General features: G+C 43.6%; 2 protein-coding genes across 7 annotated transcripts in view; one reads left to right on the forward strand and one right to left on the reverse strand.

Moving 5' to 3' along the window:
• Positions 1 to 18,254, reverse strand: part of TMEM130 (transmembrane protein 130) — a 105,583-nt gene that overhangs the window by 69,837 nt on the left and 17,492 nt on the right. For 3 of the 4 annotated variants that reach the window (XM_068244580.1, XM_068244579.1, XM_068244582.1), the window contains exon 2: positions 7,282 to 7,587. In XM_068244580.1, the coding sequence (XP_068100681.1) occupies positions 7,282 to 7,567 (286 nt within the window). In that variant the 5' untranslated portion in view covers positions 7,568 to 7,587. Of the gene's footprint in view, positions 1 to 7,281; positions 7,588 to 16,810; positions 16,860 to 18,254 lie in introns of those variants that run through there. The other variant, XM_068244581.1, reaches the window with a different exon arrangement.
• Positions 1 to 18,254, forward strand: part of COX19 (cytochrome c oxidase assembly factor COX19) — a 119,873-nt gene that overhangs the window by 64,481 nt on the left and 37,138 nt on the right. For all 3 annotated transcript variants that reach the window (XM_068244584.1, XM_068244585.1, XM_068244586.1), the window contains one exon: positions 7,345 to 7,440. In XM_068244584.1, the coding sequence (XP_068100685.1) occupies positions 7,395 to 7,440 (46 nt within the window). In that variant the 5' untranslated portion in view covers positions 7,345 to 7,394. The remainder of the gene's footprint in view (positions 1 to 7,344; positions 7,441 to 18,254) is intronic.

The following is an 18,254-nucleotide window of genomic DNA, read 5'->3' on the forward strand; positions in this document are numbered from 1 at the left end:
GTATATGGAGGTTGCCATATATATATTTCCTTATAAGCAATAGCAGTTGCCTGGCAATCCTGCTGATCCTCTGCATCAAATACTTTTAGACACAGACTCCGAACGAGCATACAGCAGATCAAGTGTTTCTGACATTATTGTCAGATCTGACAAGATTAACGGAATGCTTGTTTCTGGTATTCTTCAGACACTACTAAAGCCAAATAGATCAGCAGGGGTGCCAGGTAACTAGTATTGTTTAAGAGGAATTAAATATGGCAGCCTCCATATTCTTCTCACTACAATTATCCTTTAAGGTGGCTATTAATGGTACAATTCCATGGCCGATCGATTGCTTTCGAAGAAATCGGCCATGCCCATTAACAGACGAATACCCGCTAATCAATCTGATCAGATCAATAGGATCGATCCAAAAACTAGACAGATTCCATTAATCTGATCGAATTAGCCATCAATGGACATGACTGACTGATTACAGCGGCAATCGGAAATGATCAATCGCCTGTGGAAATATACCGTTAATGGACTACGTTAAGGCCTATTTTTAAAAGGGAACAATTAAATGTATTAGGAACCCACGCACCCGGAGGAAACCCATACAAACACAGTGAGAACATACAGACTCTGTGCAAATGGTGTCCTGGCCCAGATTTGAAGATGAGAATTTGGCACTATCTACTATGCTACCATACTATTGCATATACAATGTTAAACAAAAGCACATGCACTGGTCTAAGTGGCTCTAAATGCGCTAAAGCAAATATTTTTCCCCAGTTCTGCTAACTAGGAAGGTACTGGGAAGAATACCTTTGTCCAAGCCATTGCCCTAGTGTGTATATAAAAATACACAGTCCAAAGTGAGTGAGTGTTCAAATAAAAAGTGAGTGATACAGTTTTAAATCATAAAGAGACCATTACATTATCTGCTATCTATAACCAAGAAAACAAGGAAATACCTTACAAAGCTAATCTCACAACACTATGACAGGCAACTAGGTATGAAGGGAAAATAGGAACACACATTGCAAACTGCCCTACATTGCAATACACACACACAACAAAAGTATTCCCCGGGAATCCGTGAAGGCATTAATTGATGAAGTTGGTCCTCTATACACTGAAGTCATTGTACAGTTTACTAACAATCTTGTTGCTCAGGAGTATGTTGAGATTGATACTCTGGAAGTCACCGCTGGGCATCTCTCCCTCTTCATCTCCTGAGATGTGACCTCTTTACCAGATGCATTGCCGGCTATCTATCCTCCTCTCTGCTGGGGAGCACTGCAAGATCCAAAATATGGTAAATGACTTCCAAGATGGATTACTAAAGAAAGAGCTGTCCGAAATGCTCAAACTGCTTGCAATTTCACCATTACAGGGAGTCAACCAGTCTGCACCTGGATCCCACAGGGTGTGAAGGTTCACAACAGGAATAGAAATTGGTCTTGGTCTCTACCTTGGTTTAGCAGTTATGGCTTAGTTAACTAAGCTATAACGGCTAAACTCAAGTAGAGACCTAGTGGCTGGAAAGTGTAATGGTTAAGGGCTCTGCCTCTGACACAGTAGACCAGGGTTAGAATCTCAGCTCCTCGTTTTCAGTAAGCCAGCACCTATTCAGTAGGAGACCTTGGGCAAGACTCCCTAACACTGCTACTGCCTACTGAGCGTGCCTAGTGGCTGCAGCTCTGGCGCTTTGAGTCAGCCAGGAGAAAAGCAGGATATAAATGTTCTGTGTCTGTCTTTGCTACTGTTAGTCGATTTTTTTCCGGTTGCAAGAGTGATCACAAAGATGTCTAATAAAGACACAGCACTGGTTTGGATAGCTGGAACATGCAATCATAAAGACCAGCAGGGAACAGAAGTGAATGGGGTAAATTTCATCTCTTTCTTAGAAAACTCTATATAGACGATTATTGGCCAACACACGTCATGGCATAACATCTAGCTGTACCACATGATGGCCCTTTGATGACGTTCCAGATGAACGCTACGGATGGAGAAATGTACTGAGAAAAAGTGGACATTCTCCCATTTGAAGATCTTTCCACCAAATAAAAAATCCCAAATAATTATACCTTTCAGTAAATACTATTTACACACAATTACCTAACTGGACCATACAAATCCCCTCCTTGCCCATTCTAGAGCTTTCAGTACATCCAGAAAGTATTCCCCGCACATCACTTTTTCCACATTTTGCTATGTTACAGCCTTATTCAAAAATGGATTCAATTCATTTTTTCCCTCAGAATTATACACACAACACCCCATAATGACAGTGTGAAACAATTTTACTTGAGGTTTTGGCAAATTTATGAAAAATAAAAAAAATTGAGAAAGCCCATGTACATAAGTTCACAGCCTTTGCCATGAAGCTCAAAATTGAGCTCAAGTACATCCTGTTTCCCCTGATCATCCTTGGGTGTTTCTGCAGCTTAATTGGAGTCCATCTGTGGTAAATTCAGTTGATTGGACAGGATTTGAAAAAACACACACCTGTCTATATAAAGGTCCCACGGTTATCAGTTCAGCACAAACCAGGAATCGTCTGTAGACCTTCGAGACAGGATTGTCTCGAGGCACAAATTTAGTGATGGGTACAGAAACTTTCTGCTGCTTTGAAGGTCCCAATGAGCACAGTGGCCTCCATCATTCATAAGTGGAAGACGTTCAAAACCACCAGGACTCTTCCTAGAGCTCGCCGGCAATCTAAACTGAGCAATCGGGGAGAAGGGCCATAGTCAGGGAGGTGACCAAGAACCCAATGCTCACTCTGTCAGAGCTCCAGAGGTCCTCTGTAGAGAGAGAGAGAACCTTCAGGCCCCATTCACACTAGAATGTTTTGCCACAATTTCGGCAAAACACTCAAACACTAGCGCTTTTTAAAAGCGCTAGCGTAATGAAACCCTATGGGCCCGTTCTTACTTGGGCAGTTTGCACTAATCGCCGCAAATCGCCCAAAAACGGGAAAAAACGCCAAACTCAAATGCGTAGCCTGCACCATTTTCAGGTGATTTCCCGGCATCACGTTTCAGTGCTATAGAAGCGCTAAACGCGATCGCCACAAAATTGCCGCACTGTTCAGTGATTTTTCCGCATGAAATCGCGGAAAAATCACTCCTGCAAGATGCCGGCAAAAATTGCCGGCGTTTTGAAATCGCAGGTGTGAATAGAGCCTCAAGGACAACCATCTCTGCAGCAATCCATTAATCAGGCCTGTATGGTAGAGTGGGCAGATGGAAGCCACTCCTTAATAACTACACGGCATCCAACCTCAAGGAGCTTGAGAGGTGTTGCAAAGAAGAAAGGGTAAAACTGGCCAAGGATTGGTGTTTCAAGCATGAGGCATCATATTCAAAAAAACTTGAGGCTGTAATTGCTGCCAAAGGAGCATCGTCATATTGTGATAAAGTTCATTATTTTCTGTAATGTACTGATAAACATTAGACTTTCATATATTTTAGATTCAAATACACACAACTGAAGTAGTTCAAGCCTTTTATTGTTTTAATATTGATGATTTTGGCATACAGCTCATGAAAACTCAAATTTCCTATCTCAAAATATTAGCATATTTCATCCGACCAATAAAAGAAAAGTGTTTTTAAAACAAAAAAAGTCAACCTTCAAATAATTATGTTCAGTTATGCACTCAATACTTGGTCGGGAATCCTTTTGCAGAAATGACTGCTTCAATGCGGCGTGGCATGGAGGCAATCAGCCTGTGGCACTGCTCAGGTGTTATGGAGGCCCAGGATGCTTCGATAGCGGCCTTAAGCTCATCCAGAGTGTTGGGTCTTGCGTCTCTCAACTTTCTCTTCACAATATCCCACAGATTCTCTATGGGGTTCAGGTCAGGAGAGTTGGCAGGCCAATTGAGCACAGTAATACCATGATCAGTAAACTATTTACCAGTGGTTTTGGCACTGTGAGCAGGTGCCAGGTCGTGCTGAAAAATGAAATCTTCATCTTTTATAAAGCTTTTCAGCAGATGGAAGCATGAAGTGCGCCAAAATCTCCTGATAGCTAGCTGCATTGACCCTGCCCTTGATAAAACACAGTGGCCCAACACCAGCAGCTGACATGGCACCCCAGACCATCACTGACTGTGGGTATTTGACACTGGACTTCAGGCATTTTGGCATTTCCCTCTCCCGAGTCTTCCTCCAGACTCTGGCACCTTGATTTCCGAATGACATGTAAAAGTTGCTTTCATCCTAAAAAAGTACTTTGGACCACTGAGCAACAGTCCAGTGCTGCTTCTCTGTAGCCAAGGTCAGGCGCTTCTGCCGCTGTTTCTGGTTCAAAAGTGGGTTCATGCTTCCATCTGCTGAAAAGCTTTATGGAGATGAAGATTTCATTTTTCAGCACGACCTGGCACCTGCTCACAGTGCCAAAACCACTGGTAAATGGTTTACTGACCATAGTATTACGGTGCTCAATTGGCCTGCCAACTCTCCTGACCTGAACCCCATAGAGAATCTGTGGGATATTGTGAAGAGAAAGTTGAGAAACGCAAGACCCAACACTCTGGATGAGCTTAAAGAGAACCCGAGGTGGGAATCTTAGAGTTAAATCTATACACAGAGGCTGGGTCTGGCTATAGTGCCCAGCCTCTGTTGCTAGTTGAATATTCCCTAAATCCCCCCTGTGCTCTGCACGAGCCCATAAATTACAGCCGCGCTGTCTGGCTCTGTTTACTTTTCTAGTGTCACTCACGCTGCTCCCCCGCCTCCTGCAGAGCGCAGTTCCCTGCCCGAGTCCCTTCTCTCTAATCAGCGGCGAGGGAAGAGACGTGGGCGGGGATCGGCGCTCTGCAGGAGGCGGGGGAGCGGCATGAGTGGCACTAGAATGGTAAACAGAGCCTGCTGCGACACGCTTAGTGTCGCCAGCGCGGCTGTAAATTATGGGCTTGTGCAGAGAGCAGGGGGGATTTAGGGAATATTCAACTAGCAACAGAGGCTGGGCACTATAGCCAGACCCAGCCTCTGTGTATAGATTTAACTCTAAGATTCCCACCTCGGGTTCTCTTTAAGGCCGCTATCGAAGCATCCTGGGCCTCCATAACACCTGAGCAGTGCCACAGGCTGATTGCCTCCATGCCACGCCGCATTGAAGCAGTCATTTCTGCAAAAGGATTCCCGACCAAGTATTGAGTGCATAACTGAACATAATTATTTGAAGGTTGACTTTTTTTGTTTTAAAAACACTTTTCTTTTATTGGTCGGAAGAAATATGCTAATATTTTGAGATAGGAAATTTGGGTTTTCATGAGCTGTATGCCAAAATCATCAATATTACAACAATAAAAGGCTTGAACTACTTCAGTTGTGTGTATTTGAATCTAAAATATATGAAAGTCTAATGTTTATCAGTACATTACAGAAAATAATGAACTGTATCACAATATGCTAATTTTTTGAGAAGATCCTGTACATGTAATTTCTCAGTTTTTTTATTTTTAATACATTTGACAAAACCTCAAGTAAACTTTTTTCATGTTGTCATTATGGGATGCTGTGTGTAGAATTCTGAGGAGAAAATGAATTTCATCCATTTTGGAATGTGCTTTTTAGAAATGTGGAAAATGTGATGTGAATACTTTCCAGATGCACTGTAGCAAAGAAGGTCCATGCAGACACCTCACCAGACAGCTATATGTTCCGCACTTACTGGGGTGAATGCTGATGAAATAGTCCTCCCATGTGGAAGAGTGGGATAATGCTTTATTAGCAGTTAAACTTTTCTCTCCAAATTTAAGAGAATGCCTCATCCAACTATACCATCAGTATCATTCTGCCATTAATCCTACCTCACTCATTACAGAATTTACAAAGAGAAAAGCCTCTCTAATGTCCCATATATATTAGCAGAACTCCTCCTTCAGGGGTGCAGGAAATAGAGCCGCTGTGAAGAGTGCAGGAATCATTATTTTTCGGTAAGGACTACAATAATATCGATTCACAAAGAAATATGGTTAAAAATTAGCAATTGTTTCTAAAGGGATTTTTAATGATTTTAAGTATTGCAAAGCCATATATTTTAGGTGTAATCCTGTATATGTCTTACATGTGGCTGAAAAAGATTACTGATATCTTACTACTACTAAACCTATCCCTACTCTCACACAGAACTCTCCCTCTACTGATACCTAACCCTAAAGGTGGCCACACACCATACAATTTTTAAATATCTGTTTAATTCAAGAATTGCAATCAATTTCTCTGACTGATTGTAACATTTCAAAAATTTGACCAATGTACCACGCACCTATGTTAAATTTTTCCCCAAATATGATAAAAACGATTGGAAACTCTGAGAAAATTGCTTGGGTGTATATATTAATAAACTGGCAATCTACCACACACACCATTCAATTTTCATAAAAATTGATCAGAAAAATCAAGCACTCCCATTCAACTTTTATCGGATAAAAATGGGAAATCCAATCGGATTTTTCGCTCGAATGACAAAAAAGCTTTAGATTTTTTGGGAAATTTGATCTTATTTATCGAATTGCTGTAAAATCGGATCATTTTATTGTATCATGTGTGGCCAACTTTAGGCCTCCCTACCCTCCCCCCCCCCCCCCCCCCCCCGGCGTACCTAGCCTAATACACCCCTGGTTTTGCCTAACCCTAAGATCCCCTGGTGGTGACTAAACCTCCCCTGGTGGTGCCTAAACCTAAGACCCCCTGGTGGTGCCTAAGACCAGCCCCTCTGGTGGTACCTAGCCTCACCCCCCCCCCCCCCTCGGTGGTGGGTAACCCCCCTTCCTAATGCCTCTTCATAAAGGCCCCTTTCTCCGCTGTGTATAATGTAAACACAAAAAGTGATACATTTCTCTGATAATACATTTCAGAACAAAAATGAATGAATTATGATTCTCAAAACGATTGAAAAATGACTTTTTATAAAGTCGAATTTCAAAAACGATAATTTGCAAAAATGATAATTGTCAAAACAAATTTCATAATAATATTTTTCAGACCACTAATTCTGAAAACAAAAAATTCTGGTTTGACGGCCGGGGTGCCTGGCACCCAAAATCGTCCAGTTTTGCGCCAAATAGCCGATATTTAACATTAGGGTGAATGGCGGCGCTCCATTTGTCCACTCCTCATATGCGCCCAATTTTTCATATGCTTCACAAGCCAATCAGTGGCTACATGACCTAGTGCTGAAGAAGGGGACTCGCTCTGGGAAAGGTAACAGCATTCCCACTCCTGTGGGGTTATGACGAAATGTTACAAATGTTTAGTATAAGGTCATGGTGCTTACTTGTAACTTGCAGTTCTGTAAAGCTCCTGGCAACTGGCTCACACTGAGAACAATGTCTTTCAGTAACCCAGACTGAAACGGTGTAAGCTCCTGGGGTATCACACTGCACTGTGATGGAAGAGCTGGAGTCATTCTCAGAGCGATGGGTGAGCAGCAGTGGTGAGTACTCCCAGTGAAAATGGTAAAGTCTGGGATCTGGAAGAAAAGTCATACTGCCATTCACTAGCAGCAGACTGGTGTTTATATTAGCCAGGGCCCCTGAGGTCACTGGACCATCTGATGTCATCCTTAGGAAGTAAGATTCATCTGAAAACAAAAACACAGAAAATTAGAAAACAATAGATGTAAGAGAAAAAAAAGTTGTCTTGAATGATTGCTTAATTGTGTTAAAAATGCACATTATTCATGAAATCTTTAGAATGAAAGAACAAGAGTGGTTTTACACAGGTTAGAGTTTACATCATCAAATAAAGATTATTATCTTAATTGTCATGATGCTCTTCCAACCATGTAACCCAACTGAGGCAATGTTACATATCGGAACTTGAAGAGTTTATATATACGCATTAAAAAAGATACATGGATGCTAAAATTGCTAAGCTCCTAAAGCTGTAATCTGCATCCATTCCTCACTACTCAGCATGTCACTGACCTGAAATAAACATTCATAAAATGAACATACAGGCAAAGTGTCCAGACCTTAGACAGAAGTTTCTTCTGGCTAATGGGGCCGGAGCAAGCGTAATAAGCAGTAGAGCAAGGAAATGGTGTCAGACCAAGAGCTTGAACTTTAAAAATAATTTTAAACTTTTCTCCACTGAAAACTTTTTTTTATTTAGCTTTGGACAAAATGAAAAGGTCTTATAACCATAATTTTGTATATACCAGTATATCTCTGTTGATGTCCCTAATAGCAGTGGAAAAAATGTTCCACAGAGGTGTTTAAAGGGGCCCATACACTCAGCCGATTTTTGGCCGATCGATCGATCAAAATCGATCGATCGATTGCAAATCGATTGACCAATCGACCGATTTGCGGCCGATTTCAATCGATCTGGCAGGCTGGAAAATCTAGGTCGATCTGTTGAGATTGCTTATCATTTTGCATTGGCCCTAATGGAAATCTGATGGCAAAAAAATGCCAACAGATCGATTTTCAATTGATTTCAAACTAAAATCTATTGGAAATCTGTTCCTAGTATAATATGTTCCTAAAAACATCAGATAGATCAGAAATCTATCTGATGATCTATCTGCTGCTAATCTAACGAGTGTATGGCCACCTTAAATGTCAACAGAGAAAGAAGCAGCACTGAAGAACATGTTTTTAAAGTAGTCGGGGAAGAGTTAAAATCTCTGAAGTTTTTCTTCTGGTACTCATTTCCTTCCTGTGTGGAACCACAGGCTGAAATTCAATTATGTGACACAGGGCAGGAAGTCAGTGTATTTTTCCCAATTCAATATACAGTCCATGCGGTGGTTTCCAATCCTTGCCCTTGCAGTCTTTGTGGTGGTCTCTTGTCCTGGCCATTGCAGTCTCTGTTGTGGTCTCCTGTCCTGGCCCTTGCAGTCTCTGTGGTGGGCACCTGTCCTGGTCCTTGCAGTTCCTGTCGTGGTCTCCTGCTCTGGTCATTGCAGTCTCTGTAGTGGTGTACTGTCTTGACCCTTGCAGTTTCTGTGGTGGTCTCCTGTCCTGGCCCTTGCAGTCTCTGTGCTGGTCTACTGTCCATGAACTTGCAGTTCCTGTGGTGGTCTCCTGCTTTGGCCTGGGCAGTCTCTGTGGTGGTGTACTGTATTGACCCTTGCAGTCTCTGTGGTGGTCATCTGTTCTGGCCCGTGCAGTGTCTGTGGTGGTCTTATGATAAGGCTATCACAGGGACTGAAAACATCAGGACATTAGACCACCATAGAAGCCGCAAGGGCTAGGACAGTGAACACAAAAGAGTAGAGACAGCAAAGCCCAGAACAGGAGACTACCAGGCAATGCAAATCCTGGACAGGAAATAACCACAGCAGCTGGCAGCATTGCATCGTGCACAGTGAGATTTTTAACTACACTTAAACTCACTGTGAGGTAAGCCAATGCCAGGCCAGCTGCTCTCCTGCTGAGCTCCGTACTTACTCTAGCACTGGCTGGCTGCCCTCAACTCCCCAGTGATGTAGGAACATCCTCCTTCTCACTGTCTGGCTGCAGATACTGGGCCTGGGCTACAAACCTTATACTGAGAGTCTGGATGAGAGGCAAGAAGCTGGTCTGGCACACACAGTGAGACTGAAGTGGTGGCATGGGTGCTTGTGTCAAACAGCTAATTGACACACTGCCGCCCAAGCAGAAGAAATGGGGCAGGCAGTGCGGCCTAAGGTTTAGTCAGCACACAGCGCCTCTTTGTAGGAATTTGGTAAAAACTGGAGGAAAAATGTACAATACACTAGGGATGGTCGGAAAATTCCACGGAATTATTAATTCCGTGATTCCGGCCAGAATTAGCTGATTCCGGTGGTCGGAACGGAATTCTTATACCTCTTAAACGGAATTCCGCGAAAATTTTATAATTCCGACGGAATTTTCCGGAATAACACCCAAAAAATCTCTCTCTCTCTCTCTCTCTCTCCATCCATCCATCCTCTTATATAATCAAGTAGTAGCAGTAGGGTATTGTACCGTGTTAGCCATCAGTAAAAGCAAGAAGTTTTAAATCAGGATGATACCATTTATTGGCTAACTACAAATGAATAAGAATGAACAAGCTTTCGGCCTTGCAGCCTTCGTCAGGTTTACATCCTGTTAGTTTGCAAGCTGGTGGTACAGACAGCTTATATACATGCAACATCAAAAGGGAAAACAGATATTTTTTTCAAGCATAAATACATCATGAAGATGCCTTAAAGGGACTCCGAGCTCACGAAAAAAAGAAAAGTTGTACTCACCAGGGGCTTTCTCCAGCCCAGTGCTGGTCGGGAGGTCCCACGCCGGCGTCCTGGCTCCTCTCCTTCTCCCCGCTCCGGTATAGCTGACAGGCCGCAGCCCGGGCGACACTCGGTGGAGTGTCGGGCTGCAGCTTCCGCGTATGACGCGGATTACGTCACACGCCGGCCGCCTCGCGTCATCACGGCGGCCGGCGTGAAAGTACTGCGCATGCGCGCTTTAATCGCGCATGCGCAGTACTTTCACGCCGGCCGCCGTGATGACGCGAGGCGGCCGGCGTGTGACGTAATCCGCGTCATACGCGGAAGCTGCAGCCCGACACTCCGAGTGTCGCCCGGGCTGCGGCCTGTCAGCTATACCGGAGCGGGGAGAAGGAGAGGAGCCAGGACGCCGGCGTGGGACCTCCCGACCAGCACTGGGCTGGAGAAAGCCCCTGGTGAGTACAACTTTTCTTTTTTTCGTGAGCTCGGAGTCCCTTTAATACAAACAGACCATCTAAATGGGGTAAGATAAGGATCCTTGTTTACTTTATTGCTCACAGACCTGGTACTAGGATTGACCCAGAGGTATCGTAAATTCTTAGTTCACAAGTTCAGCTAGGGTGGCTGAGACAGTTCATATATCATCAATCTCATACCAATATAGAAAGTTGTTGTCCTTATTCAAACCCTTCTGTACAGCTTTGAAACAATTTATGAATTTTGTTTCTGCTATTAATCGGTCATTTGACGTTTTGAAGCCGCCCTTCAGGGCAGTGACACGAAGATCATCCATGCTGTGTCCGTTGGACCAAAAGTGTGTAGCAACTGGGAGTCCAGATTTGGTATCCATTCATGTGTCCATTCATACGTTTGCGCAGAGTTTGTCCAGTTTCTCCCACGTACATAACATTGGGGCATTTAGCACACATGATCAGATATACCAGATTGGTGGACCCACAAGAAAATTTACCTTGTACTCTGTACTCCTGTTGTGAACCTGGTATCGTTACCCTGTCAGTGGAGTAAATGTGTCTGCAGGTCCCACATATTTTTTGTCGGCAGGGTGATGTTCCGTTTTGTTGAGGCCTATTCAAAGAGCTCCTGACAATCATCTGTTTTAGATTGTGTGGTTGCCGATATGACAAGAGTGGAGGTTTAGGGAATATCGTTCTCAGTCTGTGATCCTTGTGTAAAATGGGATGAAGTTCCTTAGCAATCCTCCTTAAAGAGAATCTGTATTGTTAAAATTGCACAAGAGTAAACATACCAGTGTGTTAGGGGACATCTCCTATTACCCTCTGTCACAATTTTGCCGCTCCTCGCCGTATTAAAAGTGGTTAAAAACAGTTTTAAAAAGTTTGTTTATAAACAAACAAAATGGCCACCAAAACAGGAAGTAGGTTGATGTACAGTATGTCCACACATAGAAAATACATTCATACACAAGCAGGCTGTATACACCCTTCCTTTTGAATCTCAAGAGATCATTTGTGTGTTTCTTTCCCCCTGCAGTTATCTTCCACTGAAGTGTCAGGCTGTTTCTTCCTGCAGAGTGCAGACAGCTCTGCCTGTATGTAATTCCTCAGTATGTGAAAGCCCAGCCAGCTCAGAGGAGGATTTATCCAGCTTGTAAAAGATAAGAGAGAAGAGAGAAGATGCTCTAATCCTAAATAACACACAGGCAGTGTGCAGAGAGGGGCCTGGAAGGGGGAGTTCATAGCAGAACCACAACACTGAAGAACTTGGCAGCCTTCCAGACACAGGCTGACAAGTCTGACAAGAGAGAGATAAGTTGATTTATTACAGAGATGGTGATAGTAGAACGTGATGCAGTAAGCCAGAACACATTAGAATAGCTTTTGGAACTTGTAGGATGATAAAAAACAGGATGCAATTTTTGTTACGGAGTCTCTTTAAGATTTCCAGGTGTGGGTTGTAGGTGACAACCAAAGGGACACGTTCCTCTTTCTGGTTTTGCTTATATTTCAGGAGTTCAGTCCTGGGGATGTTGCTGGCTTTCCTGATTTGGGCCTCAGCCATGGGAGGACTGTAACCTTGTTTAATGAAAGTGTTCTTAAGGTGATCCAGGTGCTTGTCTCTGTCCATCCTGTCAGAACAAATCCGGTTGTACCTTATAGCTTGGCTGTAAATTATAGAGTTCTTAATGTGCTTGGGATGAAAACTGTCATATCTTAGGTATGTGGGACGGTCTGTAGGTTTGCGATACACAGAGGTTTGTATGTTGTTACCCCTGATGTATATGGTGGTGTCCAGAAAGTTAATCTCTGTGTGAGAGTAGGTAAGTTTCAATTTGATTGTAGGATGGAAGGCATTGAAGTTCCTGTGGAACTGGAGAAGATCATCCTCACTTGCGGACCAGATGATTAAGATATCATCAATGAAGCGGAAGTAGGCCAAGGGTTTTATGCCACATGCATTGAGGTATTCCTCTTCGATTTTGGCCATGAATAGATTTGCATACTGTGGAGCGAATCGCGAACCCATTGCCACGCCCATCTGCTGTAAATAGAGGTCCTGTCCAAAAGTGAAATAATTATGAGTGAGAATGAATTTGATCAGTCCCGTAATAGGCTTTACAGGTATGCCCTGACCCTGAAGATATTTACGGCAGGCCGCAATACCATCATCATGGGGAATGTTCGTGTACAGGGACTCCACGTCCATCGTGGCCAGTATGGTTCCCTCAGGTACTGGGCCGATGGCTGACAGTTTGTTCAGGATGTGGGTGGTATCCTGTAAGTAGCTGGGTCTTTTACAGACAAGAGGTTTCAAGATGTTTTCCAGCCACCCTGAGATGTTCTCTGTAAGAGTTCCGCTCCCTGAGATTATGGGCCTGCCTGGGTTTCCCTCTTTGTGGATCTTGGGAAGCATGTAAAAGCAGGCTGTTCTAGGCTCTTCAGGGATAAGGGTCCTTACATGTAGTCTGATGTTTGCAGGCAATCTGTTAACCATCCTATTAAGTGCCATCCTGTAGCCTTTTGTGGGGTCCCCCTGTAATTTGGCATAGTGAGCGGTATTGGATAATTGTCTTTGTGCCTCCTGGATGTAGTCACTGGTGTTCATTATGACTATGGCACCACCTTTATCCGCTGGTTTAATAATATTGTCCTTATTCTCCTTAAGGGATCTGATGGCCTGTCGCTCTTGTGGTGTTACGTTCTGGGCCAGTGTCTTTCTTTTACTCAGGATCCTGTCAGAGATTCTGCGTCTGAATTTGTTGATGTATTTATCCAGGGCCGGGTTTTTTCCTTCTTTGGGGGTCCATCTTTTTTTCTTTTTTTTCTTTTTAGATCTGGTGCGTTTTGGTCCATTATCCATTGTATCACAGGCTTCCTTATCATGGTAGTGTTCCTTGAGTCGCAGCTTTCTGAAAAATTCCTCCATATCTCCACAGAGTGCAATCCTGTCTATGGGTCTCGCAGGGCAGAATGACAGGCCTTTGGAGAGTACTGACATTTCAGCTTCAGTAGCCTGATAAGAGGAAAGATTCATTACACCTGTGGGTTGCTCTTTTTCTGCTGCTTGTGCATCCAGGCGTCCACTCTTAATTCTAAGTCTCTGAAGTTTTTTCTTTTTGTTGTTAATTAGGAATCTCTGTAGTTTCCCATAGAAGGTCGGTAGTTGATCCCATGTATATCCAGTGTGGTCATCATTCAGAGACAGTTTCAGGCTTTGTATCTCATCCTTTGTAATCCTTTTACGGTTATAGCAGACTCTTAAAAGGTTATTCCGTATTCTCTCCGAGCTCCTCCTGCAGATTTCTTCCGCAAACCTGCTATTGTATGTATGCAGGGTGGGATTCTGTATCCTTAGTCCTTGAGGTATAAGTTTTTCCTTTTTGCATGTAGTCAAGAAAAAGATGTCGCTGTCCAGTTGTGCAAGTTTCTTCAGGTCTTTCTTTAGTTCCAGGAAAGTGCGATACATTGCGGTATCTTCAAGCATAGTAGTAGCAGTAGGGTATTGTACCGTGTTAGCCATCAGTAAAAGCAAGAAGTTTTAAATCAGGATGATACCATTTATTGGCTAACTACAAATGAATAAGAATGAACAAGCTTTCGGCCTTGCAGCCTTCGTCAGGTTTACATCCTGTTAGTTTGCAAGCTGGTGGTACAGACAGCTTATATACATGCAACATCAAAAGGGAAAACAGATATTTTTTTCAAGCATAAATACATCATGAAGATGCCTTAATACAAACAGACCATCTAAATGGGGTAAGATAAGGATCCTTGTTTACTTTATTGCTCACAGACCTGGTATTAGGATTGACCCAGAGGTATCGTAAATTCTTAGTTCACAAGTTCAGCTAGGGTGGCTGAGACAGTTCATATATCATCAATCTCATACCAATATAGAAAGTTGTTGTCCTTATTCAAACCCTTCTGCACAGCTTTGAAACAATTTATGAATTTTGTTTCTGCTATTAATCGGTCATTTGACGTTTTGAAGCAGCCCTATATAACTATACTACTATAATCAAGTAGGGAATCATGCTACTTTTTCTATTGAATTGATCATAATGGAAGTATGGTTTATGCTAGGCCAGCTTTAGCATGTAGTGTGGTTCATGGTCTAGAGGGTAAGACAGAGACCTACTACACACTGAGTCCTGGGTTCAAATCCCAGCTATGGTATATAAGCTGTTTTGAAAATCTGCAATTCCCTACTTGATTATATGGATGGATGGATGGATGGATGGTTGGATGGTGAGGAGGAGGAGGAGGAGGAGGAGGAGGAGGAGGAGGAGAGAAAGAGAGAGAGAAAGAGAGAGAGAATAGAAGCGATACACACCCTCTGCAGGCCCCCTGCAGGCTCTGTACGACTTACACGCTCTGCTTATGTGAGCCTATCACAAGCTGGTTAGTTTGTTTGTAAACACTGCCTAAAACTGGCAATTACAAGCCATAATTGCAGCAGGGAGTAGCAGAAACAGCACAGAGGGGCCCAGGAGAACATAATGAATAGAATGGTATGCTTTTTATTGTAAGAATTTTAGAGTACAGATTCTCTTTAAGCATTAATGGCATTCTTTGCCTGGAATGGCTGTCTGAGTACATTTGAAATCGGCGCCGGTAGACTTGGGCGCAGGATACAGCGGTATATGGCTGATCCTGCTTCTTGCACAAGTCCAGGCCGTTTTAATTACTATTCTCCCTGCAGGCCGCCATGGATAGTGAGGGAATGAAATAATTCGGCTTCCAGCGATTGCTGGAAGCCGAATTATTGTGTTTTTTAAGCAACTTCTCACTGAGCGCCGCTATAGACTGATTGCCATTACAGTCTATGGCGGCGCTGACTGCGCCCAAATCTAGCAGCACTAAAAAACACTGCTCCGGGCTGTCTTCTCTTGCTCTGCATAGTAGTGTGCCAAATCTTGATGGTCTTGTATTGGGACTATAATTTACCACTTGCCAACTAGAAGTTGTTTTCACCTTACAAAAATCATTTGGACAACGAGTGGTAACTGAGCACTTGAATATTCAACCAATATTCAACCAACTTCATGTTGGGGAGTGCCGAGAGTTGACCTTTTTAACCACTTGAGGACCGTAGGCTTACACCCCCCATTGACCATGCAATTTTTTACAGTTTAGCCTTCTGTAGCTTTAAGGCCTCACTGCGGAGCAGTACAACCTAGCACACAAGTGATTCCCCCCCCCCTTTTCTGCCCACCAACAGAGCTTTCTGTTGGTGGGCTCTAATCCTTGTCAGCATGTTTTTATTATTATTAATATTATTTCTTTATTTGTCATAATTTTTTTTTTTAATTCCTCTTTTTTTAAATTATTTTATTTCCCCTCCCTCCGCCAGGCAATCACAGTGATCGGCTGTCGTAGGCATCAGCCTATGACAGCCGATCCCTTCTGTGCCTCCCTGGGGGACAACCGCATCAGCGCGCGCAAGCGCCTGCAAAACACGCCCCAGGACTGCACGCCAATTGGCGTTAGGCGGTCCTGGGGCTGCGGCCGCTTCCATGCCGCTTGGCGTGCAGCGGTCTTTAAGTAGTTAAAATCAGAGGACAACAACAAGATGGAAAAAAAATTCAGGTTCCCCCGCATGTCTGTGAAGGCAGTGGATGCACTGACACATTTTAGGCCTGCGGGTCTTTTCTACGCCTTTCCTCCTGTTCCGCTGATGCACAAACTGAAGAGGGAGCAGGAGACAGTAATTGTGATAATTCCCTACTGGCCCAAAAGGGTTTGATTTCCACTGCTTGTCTAGTTGAATGCTTGTCAGGCAATGTTACTATCAGTGTTTCGGGATCTACTAGTCCAAGGCAAAATTTACCATCCACATCCAGAGAATCTACATTTGAACCCTTAGCTATTAAAACATTAGGATTAGAAGTGATAGGATGTCCTCAAGCAATCATTGTGGCAAGTGATTGATTGCTAACCTGATTATGTCCCTATCAACCCATGTATGGCAAAGCTTTGGACCTTTCCTGGCACAGACTATAGGGTTGATTTCCTGGATATCTATTTTGCCTTCCATTTGTATCAAACAGTGATAGAGAACCATCAGGTGGGCTTGTCTAAGCCCACCAGTGACCTGAAAATGAAAGGGGACACATTGGGAGAGTGAGAATTCCATAGCCTACCCTTGGCGGTAACACAGCATGCAGTGGTCTAGCATTGGGGAAGTCAAGTAATACTTCATGTAATAAAGCTATTCTTGTAACAGGCAGCGGGGATACCGCCGCGGCGGAGAGCAGCATGTCTGCCTCTTCCACACCTCAGCCGGCGGCGATCCCCGTCGCACACTCGCATGGCACGCTGCGGCCAGGTCCTTCGGCCGCACATAGGGTAAGGGCTGCAGGACCTTTATGCCAGCAGAAGGGGAGTCAGCTGACTCGCCGTTCAGCTGACTCCAGCTGGCTGTCTGATTGGCTGGGTGGCTCTGCAGAGCGTTTCCAGCATAAAAGGAGCTGGCTGTCAGTTGCTCCTTGTCTGCTGTTGCAAATACTTCGTGTTAGCGCTCAGACCTTAGATAGTTCCGGTGTGCTTTGATCCGGGAGGAAACCGGGGATTTCACACAAGATAGGAATTGTTTGATAGCTGTAAATATACTGTATATTATTGTTGATTTATTGTGTATGATCCTCTGCTCGTTTTTTCTGACTCCGACTCCTGCCTCCTGATTCTGTACTTAGCTATCTGATCTGTTGCCGAATTCCTGCCTGTACCTTTGACTCTGATTTGTGCCTCCTTATTCTGTACCTTATCTGTCCGACCCGTTGCTGACCTCAGCTTTCCATTGCCTTACGATTCTGTACTGCTGCTGACCGATCCGTTACCGACTTTGCCTGTACGACCATTCTCTGAGTGATAGTCCCTACTGTCAGGGGGCTATCACATAGGAGTACTCCTGCATACTGTGCACTAATCATCTGTGATCACACTCTTATTAAAGTACTGATTTGGTGCTAGTGAGCCTTCCGCTGATATACTATCAGGAAGATACTGATTACTTTGCTTAGGATATATCTGCATTAGTGGTGATTCTGCAGATCACCACGTAATCAGATATTTGTGCTCTTGCTGACACATTGTCACAATTCTATTTAGAAGAGTATGGTCTGGGAATCTAGCTGGCAACCAATGGTGTGAACAGAGGAGGAGTACATGAGCAACCTACTCTCAGACCATCAGTAGCACAGTGGTGATACCCTCAAGTACAGTCCTTCAGGGCTGGGGGACTTAATGCACACAAGAAACAAAATGCAGCACCACTGCATCTGAATTTCCCAAGGCTGATTTCCTGATGGGTGTTGCTGCAGGTGTGTGTTGTTTCTTACCCAAAACACGTACTTTACCTGAATTGAAGATCAAACCACCGCTTTACACTTTTTTTATTTGTGCAAGATTTAGCATATCAGCGCTGATTAAATATGGGCATAAATGGAAATCCTAAACATAAAGCAAATAATAGCATATATGCCCATGTTTAAATTCTAGCTCAAAGATGCAGAAATAAAAATAAATAAAATTTAAAAAGCGCGGTAAACTAGTAGTTAGAGTAGACCTTCAATACAGGCAAACGGC

The sequence above is a fragment of the Hyperolius riggenbachi genome, chromosome 7 (assembly GCF_040937935.1).
Source record: "Hyperolius riggenbachi isolate aHypRig1 chromosome 7, aHypRig1.pri, whole genome shotgun sequence".
NCBI classification, from domain to species: domain Eukaryota; kingdom Metazoa; phylum Chordata; class Amphibia; order Anura; family Hyperoliidae; genus Hyperolius; species Hyperolius riggenbachi.